Source organism: Leuciscus leuciscus (assembly GCF_965113295.1).
Source record: "Leuciscus leuciscus genome assembly, chromosome: 23".
NCBI lineage: Eukaryota > Metazoa > Chordata > Actinopteri > Cypriniformes > Leuciscidae > Leuciscus > Leuciscus leuciscus.
This window is the reverse complement of record NC_138747.1, coordinates 27,622,883-27,636,052: the sequence shown is the minus strand read 5'-3', so window position 1 is coordinate 27,636,052 and position 13,170 is coordinate 27,622,883. Positions and strand designations below refer to the sequence as shown.

General features: G+C 37.5%; 1 protein-coding gene across 1 annotated transcript in view; it reads right to left on the bottom strand.

Annotated features, from left to right (window-relative positions):
- Positions 1–1,631: 1,631 nt before the first annotated feature.
- Positions 1,632–13,170, bottom strand: part of acap3b (ArfGAP with coiled-coil, ankyrin repeat and PH domains 3b) — an 87,057-nt gene continuing 75,518 nt past the window's right edge. Inside the window, exons 16-26 of the mRNA XM_082156603.1 lie at positions 11,722–11,791; positions 10,464–10,558; positions 9,660–9,874; positions 9,439–9,534; positions 7,690–7,782; positions 7,389–7,609; positions 6,994–7,103; positions 5,833–5,943; positions 5,589–5,650; positions 3,190–3,239; positions 1,632–1,984 (exon numbers count right to left, since the gene is read on the bottom strand). Coding sequence (XP_082012729.1) covers positions 1,916–1,984; positions 3,190–3,239; positions 5,589–5,650; positions 5,833–5,943; positions 6,994–7,103; positions 7,389–7,609; positions 7,690–7,782; positions 9,439–9,534; positions 9,660–9,874; positions 10,464–10,558; positions 11,722–11,791 — 1,192 coding nt within the window. The 3' untranslated portion in view covers positions 1,632–1,915. The remainder of the gene's footprint in view (positions 1,985–3,189; positions 3,240–5,588; positions 5,651–5,832; positions 5,944–6,993; positions 7,104–7,388; positions 7,610–7,689; positions 7,783–9,438; positions 9,535–9,659; positions 9,875–10,463; positions 10,559–11,721; positions 11,792–13,170) is intronic.

Sequence of the window (13,170 nt, the reverse complement as noted above, 5' to 3'; positions counted from 1 at the left end):
GTGGAAAAGTGGTTTGTTACTTTTCCTTTTTACTTAATGAAACACAACATCCTTGTAAATAATTTTATGTTAGGTTCGTTGGTTCCTTTGAGATTTTCCTAAGGGATTTTATAACAGGGTTTTTCGATTTATGTGTAAAATAAAGACTGTGATAATTTGACGTTTTGTTCTGCAACATAAATTACACACACCCATAGGGAAAACACACATTTTTAAGCAGCTATGTTCACTTTTGAAAATGTACGTTTTTAATAAGTAGGCTAGCCTATAGATAAGGCAGTTTGGGGTGCAAGTGTGTGTAATTTACGTTGTAGAACAAAACGTCAAAGAATCGTCAAGTTACAATTACCACAGGCTTTATTTTTCTACTATAAAAATGTTCTATTTTTTTAAAAAACCCATTATAAAAACCCCATAGGAAAATCTGAAAGGAACCAGCGGCGAATTACACTTCTGGGTTCTGACGTCATCCCTGCATCACTCTTTAGGACACACGACAACACAGCAAAGAATAAAGCGCTCTTCAGGCCACTTCATGGGGTCTTTAAAACTGGCCATAGAAAGATGCCGTCACTCCCGAATATTAAACCTCTTTGAACTACATTTCCCTCTCACATTCCTGGCACTGATTGCCCTTGCACCTGACTTTCATCAGTGGAGTATTTAAGCTGCTCTCAGACTCTTCCTCATTGCGAAGTTTTGTTTTGCCTTGGTGAACATCTCTGAGCGTTTCTTCCTGTGTTTGTCTTCCCGTGGATTACTCTTGGACTGTTTATTCTCTTCGTGATTCTTTGCTGCCTGCCCTGGACTGATTTATGTAAGTTTGCTGCCTGCCCTGACCTTACGCCTGTTTTCGGATTATGAGTTGCTTTGTCTCCACTGTTGTGTTTGCTGGTGATTGACCCTGATTGTACGACCAAGATTACAATAAAGCTGCAAATGGATTTTCACTTTTTGACTGCTGAAATAAAAATCTCGCTATATTGTTCCGTTTTTGGACAGTCGTGGAAACGCTATCAATGATTTTTCTTTTGCTATGGTTGTCTGTACCACTTCTTCATAAACTATGGGCCCCCACCTATAAGCTTTTTTTTAGCTTCTTTGGGGGACCCACTCACTATACCAAATTCTGATTCTGTACCCCCGCTGTATTATAGAACTTGCTGGTAGTGGTATTTGTGAATAAACCCAAACTCAAACTTGGAGCAAATGGGAATAAAAAAAGATTTGCTGTCGTCTCCCTTTCACCGCTTTTAGAGGTTTAGCCTACTAATGATTTTATTTTTAATCATATAAATAATGTTACAAATTTTGTTTTAGATTTTGGATGTTTTTTTTTTTTTAATACAGTTTGATGGTTAAAGCCTTAATGCTGCAGACGGTAAAATTTCTAAAACCAAAAGCCTTTTTAATGTATATTCCAAACCCATTAAATGAAAATCTAAGTACCCCTAAAGCATTTCCAGAAAACAAGGAACATAATAAATGCTCAATTACTAAACTATTTCATACATTCTTCTGTAGCACGTGAGCACCAGATGTGTCACTGTCTTAATAAATAAATTACAGAATGTGAATTAGATGTGAATTAGAAATGTTATTTACATAGTTAACCACACAAACCACAAATATAAGGAATAAATCTCCCTTTAATTATTATGGGAATCAAAGCTGCTCAAGTCTGCTCAGACCACACCAGGGATGTGCACTTTTAAAATAACACCACAACCCCTACAAAATAAAACCATAAAAGCTTAAAATACAGAGCTTTAGGAGTAGACCAAATCTAAAAACAAAACAATCCATGTTATTAAAACCGATCACCCAAGCTCTTATTTCAACAATTCATATATTATTCTTTGAGATGAGTAAAATCTTGAAGACACCCTTCATCATAGGCCTCAGTGACCGCTGGTTAGTGTTTTGGAGGAGTGTTAAGCCATGTGCGGAAACTCCCGAAAGATGACAGTGCACGTGGAGACGTCTGCAAAAGGAAACAAGTTAGCATTCTCCAATCATACTGTACTGAGTATAGACATATTTATTCAAAAACACCAGTCGAGTCCCTGCTCTGTTTCTATTCACCTGCTGGGAACTAACTATAATAATATATTGTATCATATCATCATTTATCGTATTATATCATATCACATATCGTATCATATCATCATATATCGTATCATATCATTATCTTTTGAAAACTTCCCCATAATAAATAATCAATAAATGGGTAGTTGACATGAAATGTTGAGCAGTGACAGAAGCGATGTGACATAATTTGCCTCTAAAACCACATTTAATTTTATTTGAATTATTATAAATGGAGTTTTATGTCCTTACATTAAATGAGAGATTATAATGAATTTTGGCACTTAACCAGATTTATCCAATCTGGTAAAGTAACCAATAATTTATCACACAGCATAACTATTTAACTCACACGTACACTGTTAAAGGTGATTAAACATGGTGAAGAATTCGTAACCAGTAACAGAATCTAAAATATAAAATTTAGCTTGCACAATAATAATAAATGTAATATTAACAATGAATGCAGTAAGTAATATATATTGTAACTACCATTCATAAACTACCATTTAAAGGTTTGGGGTCAAATTAATACTTGCATTAATGAATGCATTAAATTGATCACAAGCGACAGATTTCTATAAAAAAAAAAAAATCCTGAAACAAATCAGAAATGTTTCCTGTGCAGCAAATCAGCATATTAAAATTCAGCTTTGATCAGATAAATAAATTACACTTTAATATATTTTCAAACAAACAGAAAACAGTTAAGTAGTAATATTTTTTACTTTAAAAAAATCTTACGACCCCAAACATTTAATAGGTAATGTAAATACATACATACAATATAAATGTGAAACTAAAATCATTGTGTTGAATAAAAAATAAGGAAATTTATCAACTAACCCATGTGTTTTTTTTTAAAGCACCAGTGTGTGATTAGTGTGAAGAGAACATGTGACAAAAACAGATGGTGTTTTTCAGGGAGAGAGCTCAGAGACCATACTGACGAGCAGCATTTTCAAGATATATTTATGATGTTCTTGAGTCAGTTTAGTCAGTAGCACACAAGTGTAATCACAGATCCCTTTTAAATGAGGTAAGAGACCCATAAAGTGAAAGACCCAAACCCAGTAGTGAACAGTCTGTAACATCACTCACTCGAAAACTCTTGCGCGTTACCCTCAGTGGACTCACGGGTATACTGGGTTCTAAAAGAGGAATAATACCTAGTAAGACAATGTTACCATCACAATATCAATAACAACAAAAACACAGAAAATATGCCTTGCATGGGAAATTGCATTATGGGTGTCACCAAGGAAAAAAAAAATCCCCACCCCAACACCTCACTGTCTGCAAAAGCCTTGGTGAGGACCAGCAAGCTGATGCAGAACGTGTCGTAAGAGAGAAAGAGCAGAGCAGAAATATGAGCTCAAGACTTTGCCTGTTTTATTGTTTGTCAGTGTTTCAAAAGACAAGCTTCTTTTTATAGATTTCTGTCATACAAACAATAACAAACAATTGTACAAACAATACAAGAATGTCTCCAAACACAGAACGTCATCTAACAGTGTGAAAACAGATTGCACCGAATGTTGCAAGAGAAAATGAGTTAAAGGTCCGAACGCAAGAACCACAGTTCAACAAAGAGAGAGAGAGAGAGAGAGAGAGAGCAAGCAGTTGAAAAGAGTTCAAAGGTCAAAGCATATTCACAGCACAGTAGTTACGTACTTTTTCAGCTAAACTTTGTTTAAAACACATCCAGACACAATGACTGAACTGGTCCCTTCTTGGCGAATATCTATTCTATACACTGTCTCTATTTTCAGATGATTAAAACTCACTTTCAGTCCATCGAATGTTTCTTTAAAACAAAAACTTAAAATGTACAATTACATTTTCCTTTCTTCAAGCTATTTCCATTTGAGATTTCCGATTAATATGCCAGTCTTTTGCACTTGCTTGATAGCCTATCTGTATAAAGGTGAAGTGTGTCATTATTCAATGTTAAAATGTGTTTCTGTGTCAGAAACTATAAGTAAACCGTAGGCCGAGTCCCCTTAATAAAGCGTAAATGCTCCGTGGAATTATCAAAGCATTGCTGTTTGTTTGAGAATCGAACCCGTCCGCCATAGCACAGCCAATGGTGTGAATTTGGGGGCGAGACTATTTGTTTGTTGACCAATGGCAGACTGAGAGAATGTTCAGTTTGAACATTCAAATTTTTTTTTTACACACTTCACCTTTACTTGTAAAAATCCAGTCACGAATGCCAAAGCGTCACACAGAATCCTATCCCACTACACCCCAAATCAATTTGTTTCATTCACAATACTGAATGTTTTTTCTTTCATTTTTCTTATTCACAGTGTATTTATTCTTAATCATTAAAATGTCAAAGCTACAATTTGTTATATTAAACATCACCCTTTCTTTGTGTTTTCTCTAGTCTTAGTTAGCAAGCTAACAGCTTAGCATAGTGCTAGCTGTTTAAATTAGCTACGTTTGTAGAGATAGATAGGATTCTGATGGCGTATTCTTAAAACTGGGATCATCTGAACCAAACGTGGTCAAAAAATGGACAACACAGCGCAGATGTCATCTGCAGTCATGCATTTTTACATTATGACAGAATCAGGTGGCTAAAATAAGGAACCATGCTTGCTAATGCAGACAGGCACTTTGGCCTTGGTATGCGAGCGAGTAAACGCATGCAAATGCTGACTGCTTTCACAGACAGACTGCTTCTAGACAAGCATTTCTCATTAAAAATCACATGACAGTCATTTGGGAGCTTGGCAATACAAGTACAAATATATAAAACAGACGGCTGCGATACGTTTTATAAATAATTTCGAATAGCTGACATATTTTTAAATCTTTAAAGGGGTCAAAACACCCGTTTTGTTAGCATATGAGGGGGTCTGATGTGTTTTTGAAATGCGAAAGACAAAAAAGATCTAGTTAGGCAAACGTAAACGCCCGTACATATTTCCATATTCTAGTTATAATTGCACTAATCCTCAGGACGGAATATAAATAAAAAGCACAACAACATTAACATGAGGCAAAATAACATAAAAAGAAAAGAACTCTGTTGTAAAAAACAAAAAATACTGTCGGTAGGAAAAGTGCGCACAGTCATATTTTGCACATAATGACTCAATAACACTCAGAAATGCTGTTTTGAATTACTAATGAACTCTAATTCAGTGAGACAAGGCCGTTAATCCATCAATTTATTATTACATCGCGATTAACGTCACATTTGAATGATGGCCATTTATAGCCGTTCCATTTCAATATTTTGTGTTAACCACATACATAACGAACACAACGTGTAAACTATACTTGGTCAGGTGAGGAGGAAGTTGAGGATATCACTCGATCCTTGCTAAAGCTATTCCTGTTACGCGCTACAAACTTAGTATGTAGTCCTCCTCACAGTCTGCCAGCGCTCAAGAGCGCCCCCTAGCATTCGTCAATCGTGAGGCAGATAAACTCCTGAATACACTTTTTGTACTGCTGCTCTGTGGGACTGCTGCTGGGATATTGACCTGGCTGTCCGAAGGGCCCGTCCGCTTCCCGCATCTCTTCATTCATCCGAGCTAACCGCAATCTAACAGAGACAGAGAGAACAAAAACATGGGTTTCGTGTGAAGTGGCTTCCCCGACAGCATCATAGTGTCGGCCCCACATCCGATTCAACGCGTACCACATGTGGGCCGGATCTGGGCCGACACTATGTTGCTGTCTGAGTCTCTGGGAGAATCCACAAGGGAAGTGAAGTACTCGACTTACAATGTGACGATGTCTGCATTGGCTGCCTGAACGGCGATACTGAGCGGGTCCTGCCCGTCTCCGTCGACCTCCATCTGAGAGGCTCCTCGCTTCAGGAACAAACACACCTGTCTGTGGACACAAACAAACAACACACAAAGGGTTAAGTAAAACTTCACAGGTGAATCAGTTTTTGGTCAAGATCTTGTATTGACAATGCAAGAGTCAGCACTCTGTAAAGTCTCCTCCAGCACATCCCAAAGACTTTCAGTGAATTGAAGCTCTGGACTCAGAGGAGCCGATTCATGCGTGAAAATTATTCTTCATGCTCCTCACAACCATTCTTTCACAACTTGAGCCTGATGGATCTTGACATTGTCATCCTGGAATATTGCCATGATGTGTCTTTCTACATGGTTGTTTAAGAAATGAAAAGCTATACACTCCATCGATTAGGATTAGATGAACTGTTGCCAAACATATAACCTGCTAGAAACATAATAATCACTGCAATAATGATAAAATCATAGACTCTTAAGCATTTTCATATTTAAATCCAAACAGTGCCTTTTTTGGACAGGCAGTGTATATACAGTGTTTAGCACTATATATGGGATGTCTGACCGCGCGACTGATTGGAAAGAAGAAATGAACCGGATAAGATCTCCAAATCAAAGAAGGCAGAGCCCCAGAGAACACCTACCTATTAAATAATCGCCACGGACCAATGAATATATATATTAATGAGTTTATATCTCGCAATTCAGACATCTTTTCTCAGAATTGCATGTTTATATCTCACAATTCTGACTTTACACGCAATTGCGACTTTATATCATGCAATTCTGACTTTATATCTCCCAATAGTATGTTATAAGGTCAGAATTGCGAGATATAAACATGCAATTCTGAGAAAAAGTCAGAATTGCCAGTTTATTTCTCGCAATTGTGAGTTTCTATTTCACAATTCTGACTTTATAACACGCAATTGTCACTTTATAACTTGCAATTGCGACTTTATGTCACACAGTTCTGAGATAAAAAGTCAGAATGGTGAGATGTAAACTCGCAATTACCTTTTTATTTTTTATTCTGTGGCGGAAACAAGCTTCCATACAGATCACTAGATTTCGTAAACAAAACTTTTGTGCAAGGTTGTCACAGTCTTGAGTGATTTCTTACCCCGTGTGACCCAGGCAGGTGGCGTGGTGGAGAGGTGCCCGTCCTCGTCCGTCCCGCTGATTGACATCTGCTCCATTCTGCAGCAGGAACTCGCAGGCTATCAGAGAGCCCTAAGAGAGGGATGGAGATATCAAACATTAGGAGAAACATTGAGTAAAGTAAACACTGATAATTGACACTATTAGCTGTACAAGGAGTATACACTGAAAAAAAGTTGTAAATGAAACAAAATTACTGGATAATGCTTGACAAAAATACTATTTTAGTCTTTCTACTTCAAACCTTCAGGTTTAATTTAATGTTTTATCTCCAATTTCTCTGTAATAATTTATGAGTGTAAATGGTTTCAAAATAAATCCTACACCAATTTTCTTTTTCAGTACAGAAAGTCTCACCCCTGTGACGGCTTGTATTAATGGACTCTTGCTTTCGTCCTCCTCGTTGACGGAGTTGACATCTGCACCGTGTGCGAGTGCTTCCGCCATGACCGGGAGGTTCCTCGCCCGTGACGCCTTATGAAGCAGCGCGCTCGGGTCAAGCTCCCGCCCGTCTTCTGGATCCGACGCTTCCTGCTCGATATCAACCTCTCCGCTGGATTCATCAGAGTCTTCACACTCTGCAATAAAACAGTAAAACATGGAAGATAAAGGAGAAACGCACAACAGATAGATATACTAATGTCGGACATCTTCTCACCTTCTTCAGTGACACTGTCCACCACTGAGCCGAAAACGAGTATGTCCGTGCTGCCGTCCGTACTGCCGCCAAGCCCGCTGTCACTGCTGAGACCTGCGGGGCCAACGGGTGCCAAGCGAGGGACACGTTACTCACACCATGACCTTCTCAAACATTCTGTGCTAAACTCCTCACATAGTACATCATAAAATTGATCTGAAACAGGCTACATGTTACTGAAGCCATTCTCTATGAAAATCAACAGTGTTGGGGGTAACGCATTACACGTAACGCGAGTTACGTTATCAGATTACCTTTTAAGTAACTAGTTAAATAACATTACTTTTAAATTTATAACAAGTAAAGCAAGTTACTTTGTTTTCCGATTTATTCACTGACACCTCTACTGTCCTCATATTGAGAGAAATCAGGAGTAAATGCAGATATGTTGTGTGCGCCGTGTGAACATGATGGTTATTGCAGTTCTAGACTAAATGTGAGCATTTACATAAAAAAATATATATAAATAAATCTCACTCATCTTACTAGCACATAAACAGATTCACTGTTCCTCAAAATCAATACAAACAGTCAAATGCAAACTCAGAATATTAAGCAAACCAGCAAAAATACTTTATGTATTTAATCTCAATTTATTAAGCAATGTCTTTGCTGCTGACCTTTGATAATCCAATTCAACCATACTAATAAGCAAAAATTACTTTTTATTAACATCACATTTGTGTTTGATTTTTTTTGTTTTTATTGCTGAAGAAAGAGTTGAACTTTCTTCTCCTGCATCCTATTCTTCTGCGATCCAGGGGTGCGTTTCCCGTACGACGTCGTAACTCGCTGCTTCACTACCATAGTACGATGTATCGTTGAAGAAATCAACTAGCTAGTCACGACTGTTTCCCGAAACCATATTGTCGGAAAGTGGTCGTTCAACCATGTTGGTTTATGACGTCACGCACGTGGAGGAGTAATAACTTCTTTTATTGAAACTGTTTGAGATAGAATTAACGGCAGATGTTTTGATATAAATTACAGACATGTCATCTGAGGACTATTTCTAATTTTTCTCAGTTATTTTTCTTTATTTCCAGATTCAATCATAGGCTCGTTCTTACATAGCAGAACACGTTCGCACATGCGCACTCTTCAAAAATGGTGCTTTAAATCTCTTGACAAACTAAAAGACGTAAATGACATTTGTATGTATTCTGAATAAAAGACACAGGTTGTACTGAATGTCAGCTTGCTTATTTGGCTCAAGATAAGTATTTATTGAGTCCACATGTCATGCAAACAAGAAACTGCTTCTAACCACAGGTCGAGAGCTGTCTTTCCAAACACACAACTTTGTGATGGTTTCGGGAAACACTGACATAGTTAAACTATGCTGATAACGAAAGAACTTGCGAACACAGTTGGCTAACGATGCTTTCGGGAAACGCACACCAGAATGGCAGCGCAGCTGAAAGGTTTTTTTTAAACAGCGCCCTCTACTGTACAGGTGTGAATTTGCGTTTCCTTCAGTCTGAGACTTTTTCATTTCACTTTTGGTGTGAGAGGGACTTTACATTTACCAAAAATATTAGTTTTTTTTGTTATTAAAAAACAAAAGTAATGTAACCATAAAAAGTAACTAGGTAACACGATAAGCTACTTTTTAGTAAAGTAACCCAACACTGACAGCAGGAGATATATGTGATAGACATGGTTGTCTCAGGGTCTTCTTTAGAAGGTAAAGTCTCATAAGAAACTTACTGCGAGGCCCTGAGCCCGTGTCAAAGTAAGAGAAGAGTGAATCAAGCTCATCGGGACAAAACAAAGATTCTCTCCGAAACTTGGCGGCTGCTGCAGCTGAAGGTGACAAAAAGAGAAGGACATCATGTCAATTTGAGATGATTGGACATGAGAACTGGACACAACCTTGTCCAATTCTCACTTACTAGATTAGAACAAACATGTTCAGAAAGGACCATTACCAGCGGAGAGATTGCCTGGCGACATGATCCCGGCGTCGTGCCTGTATTTCCGGCGTGTTTTAGGGGCTCTGATGGAGCTATTGTGTCTCCTGCACTTCTTCACGCTCCAGTGACGTGACTTCCTGCTCCCCTCCACCAGGGCTTCGGAGCCACACATCTTCTTCAGAAACTTCCTCTCCACGTATTTCGCTTTGATCCACGCTTCTTTCTCCTGCCTAATAAAACATCAGAAGCAGAAACGGGAGCTTCTATTAATGAAACATTCAATATATAAAAATATAATGACATAAAAAAAATAATTAAAAAAATAATCTAAGTTAGGGATGCACCGATATGAAAATTGTTTATATTTGAAAGCCGATAACTGATATATTGGCCGATAAATCTAAATCCACATTTTTATATAGTTTCTGAGAGCCTGATTACAAAAACAAGTCTCACTATTCAAAAGCCATATCCCAAGCACACAATTTTAATGTTCTCATTATAATTTTATGTAGCCTATATGACAGACTTGACTGTATTTTCCTTTTTTAAGTGATTTCAATCATATTTCAATCAATTCAAAACCATCACGTCAAACAGTGCGCATCTAAAGTGTCTCAGCTGAAGGAAATAATCCATTATTTATCGGCTTTAATATATCCGCCAATTTTTGTTATCAGGCCGATAACGATAACATTAAAAATTAACATATTTCGGCCGATACCGATATGGTGGCCGATATATCGTGCGTCCCTAATCTAAGTGATAGATTATGGTAATTAATACAATGCAATGGCAGAGATTTGGCCACACACTGACCTTGAGCTGTTGGGACCGGGTTTCTTGAGTCCTTGTTCCTCACACGCACCTTCATAAATATGGTTGATAACAGAGTTGCCAAGCTCACACATTAGCTAGAGAGAAAACAGTCAAAGCATTATTCAATCAATAAAAGTCAAAAATATTATAACCAAAACCATGTAATAAGCATATATAAAATTGATGTATCTGATTAAATGGAAGCATAGGAAACTATAGTATAGGAAGTATATGATTTTAGGAAACTATACAGTGTTGGGGAAAGTTACTTTTGAAAAAGTGATATGGTTGAAGTAGATCATCGAGGGACAGCAGCAAAGACATTAGTTAATAAAGTAAGATTAAATACATAAAGTATATTTGTGTTATTTAACATTTGATTAATGCAGTTTTTCGTAAAATTCCGAGTTTGTATTTGGCAGTTTTTGTTTATTTTGAGGAATACTGAATCTGTTTTTGTGCTAGTGGGATGAGTAAATGTATGTTCACATTTAGTCTAGAACTAAAATACCCATCATGTTCACACACAGCGCACACAACGCCTCGGCACTCACGATTTCCCTCAACATGGGGACAGGAGAGCAGTCAATAAATGGGAAAATAAAGTAACTTGCATTACTTATTTGAAAAAGTAAGTCAGATATTTTATTGTAGATTTAAAAGTAATGCATACTTTACTCGTTACTTGCAAAAAAAGTAATCTGATTATGTAACTCGCGTTACTTGTAATGCGTACCTCCAACACTGTTTGGGTGAATGTATAAAGAAAATGATGATTTTCATAATTAAGCATCCCCCATTACGCTTATTATTTTTTAGTTGTAGGCTAATTCTCATTATTATTTTTATTGTTGTTATTATAAAACTTAATTTTATGCAGTTTATTTGCATGTAAACTTGATTAATTTTTTTTTTATATATATATTTTTTTACATTTATTTAAATCAGCCAAAATGAAAGATCATAAAACAAATACTACAATGATACATGCATACTTAACAATTTAAATAATAATAATCTTTATCTGCATTATAGTAATGAGAATTAAGTCTTGAAAAGGGTTATGAATATTTTTTGGGGAACATGTGCTTAATATTAGATTATTTTAATATAATTTGTATTATATATTAATGAAAATAAAGTTTCTTCATTTTATTTTCTTCATCAAAATATATATATATATTTTTTTTGATATCTTTTTGTTTAAGGTGAAATGAGATTCACCCTTTCAGATCTTACTTCATCACTCAGGTCTTACCTTCATAAGCTCTGGCTCCCACGTGTCGAGTGTTAAAGAGCGAACTTTAGAGCAGTGGACACCTAAACTCCTGCAGACATAGAATAGAGATCATAAAAATTACCCTATATTCAAGAATATTCAATATGGAATTATTCTGATTTAGGCACACATACATTTTATACATTCAGTTATATTTCGCCGTGACATAAGCGGATTAAAAATAACTCAAAGTGGACCAATGGCAGGACACATTTGTGTCAGGCTCCTGTAGAAACCCATCAGAATCTGTCAGATCTCCATCTGCAGCCCCTGTTGTGCCTGAGCAAATCAAATCTAATGCCTCTGTGTATTATGAGTGCAGTCTTTGAGGAGGTAGGAGAGATTTAATCTGATTATCAGGCTGGCGCCGGTAATCTGCAGAGGAACTGATGAAGCAGAAAAGGTGCTTCACCCTGAGGGAATGACGCAGTGTGTACACGAGAGTCATAGGGATGAGGGCCTGCCTTCACGTAAAGCCATTCTGCTGTTGGGTTCAATCTGTCATGGGTGATGTAGTCAGGATAAACGCACTGACGCAGGTGGCTTTAAGGCCTGTCGATCTTCAGTCAAAACAATATAGAAACAGATGGCTTCTCAGATGTTTAGATAGTAAGTGGGCAAATTCTAATCGGAAATGAGCATCCCTTTGCCCCTCTCCCTCTGAAGGGCCCTTGAAGTGGGCACTTTGGAGGAGGCAGGGCACTTGTGAGACAATGTAAACGTCTGGAACACACTTGGTGAAGGAAGCAACGGAAAATAACGTAATTTCCTCATTATTTTCACCTGGAACGTTACCAGGACAATGCAGAGCGGTTTCCATCACCCCATTTGCTGCTATTACAATTTAAGAATTACATTTTTGCATATAAATATATATTGTATAGTTACATTTTTAACATATGCTTTATATACACTCACCTAAAGGATTATTAGGAACACCATACTAATACTGTGTTTGACCCCCTTTCGCCTTCAGAACTGCCTTAATTCTACGTGGCATTGATTCAACAAGGTGCTGAAAGCATTCTTTAGAAATGTTGGCCCATATTGATAGGATAGCATCTTGCAGTTGATGGAGATTTGTGGGATGCACATCCAGGGCACGAAGCTCCCGTTCCACCACATCCCAAAGATGCTCTATTGGGTTGAGATCTGGTGACTGTGGGGGCCATTTTAGTACAGTGAACTCATTGTCATGTTCAAGAAACCAATTTGAAATGATTCGAGCTTTGTGACATGGTGCATTATCCTGCTGGAAGTAGCCATCAGAGGATGGGTACATGGTGGTCATAAAGGGATGGACATGGTCAGAAACAATGCTCAGGTAGGCCGTGGCATTTAAACGATGCCCAATTGGCACTAAGGGGCCTAAAGTGTGCCAAGAAAACATCCCCCACACCAGTACACCACCACCACCAGCCTGCACAG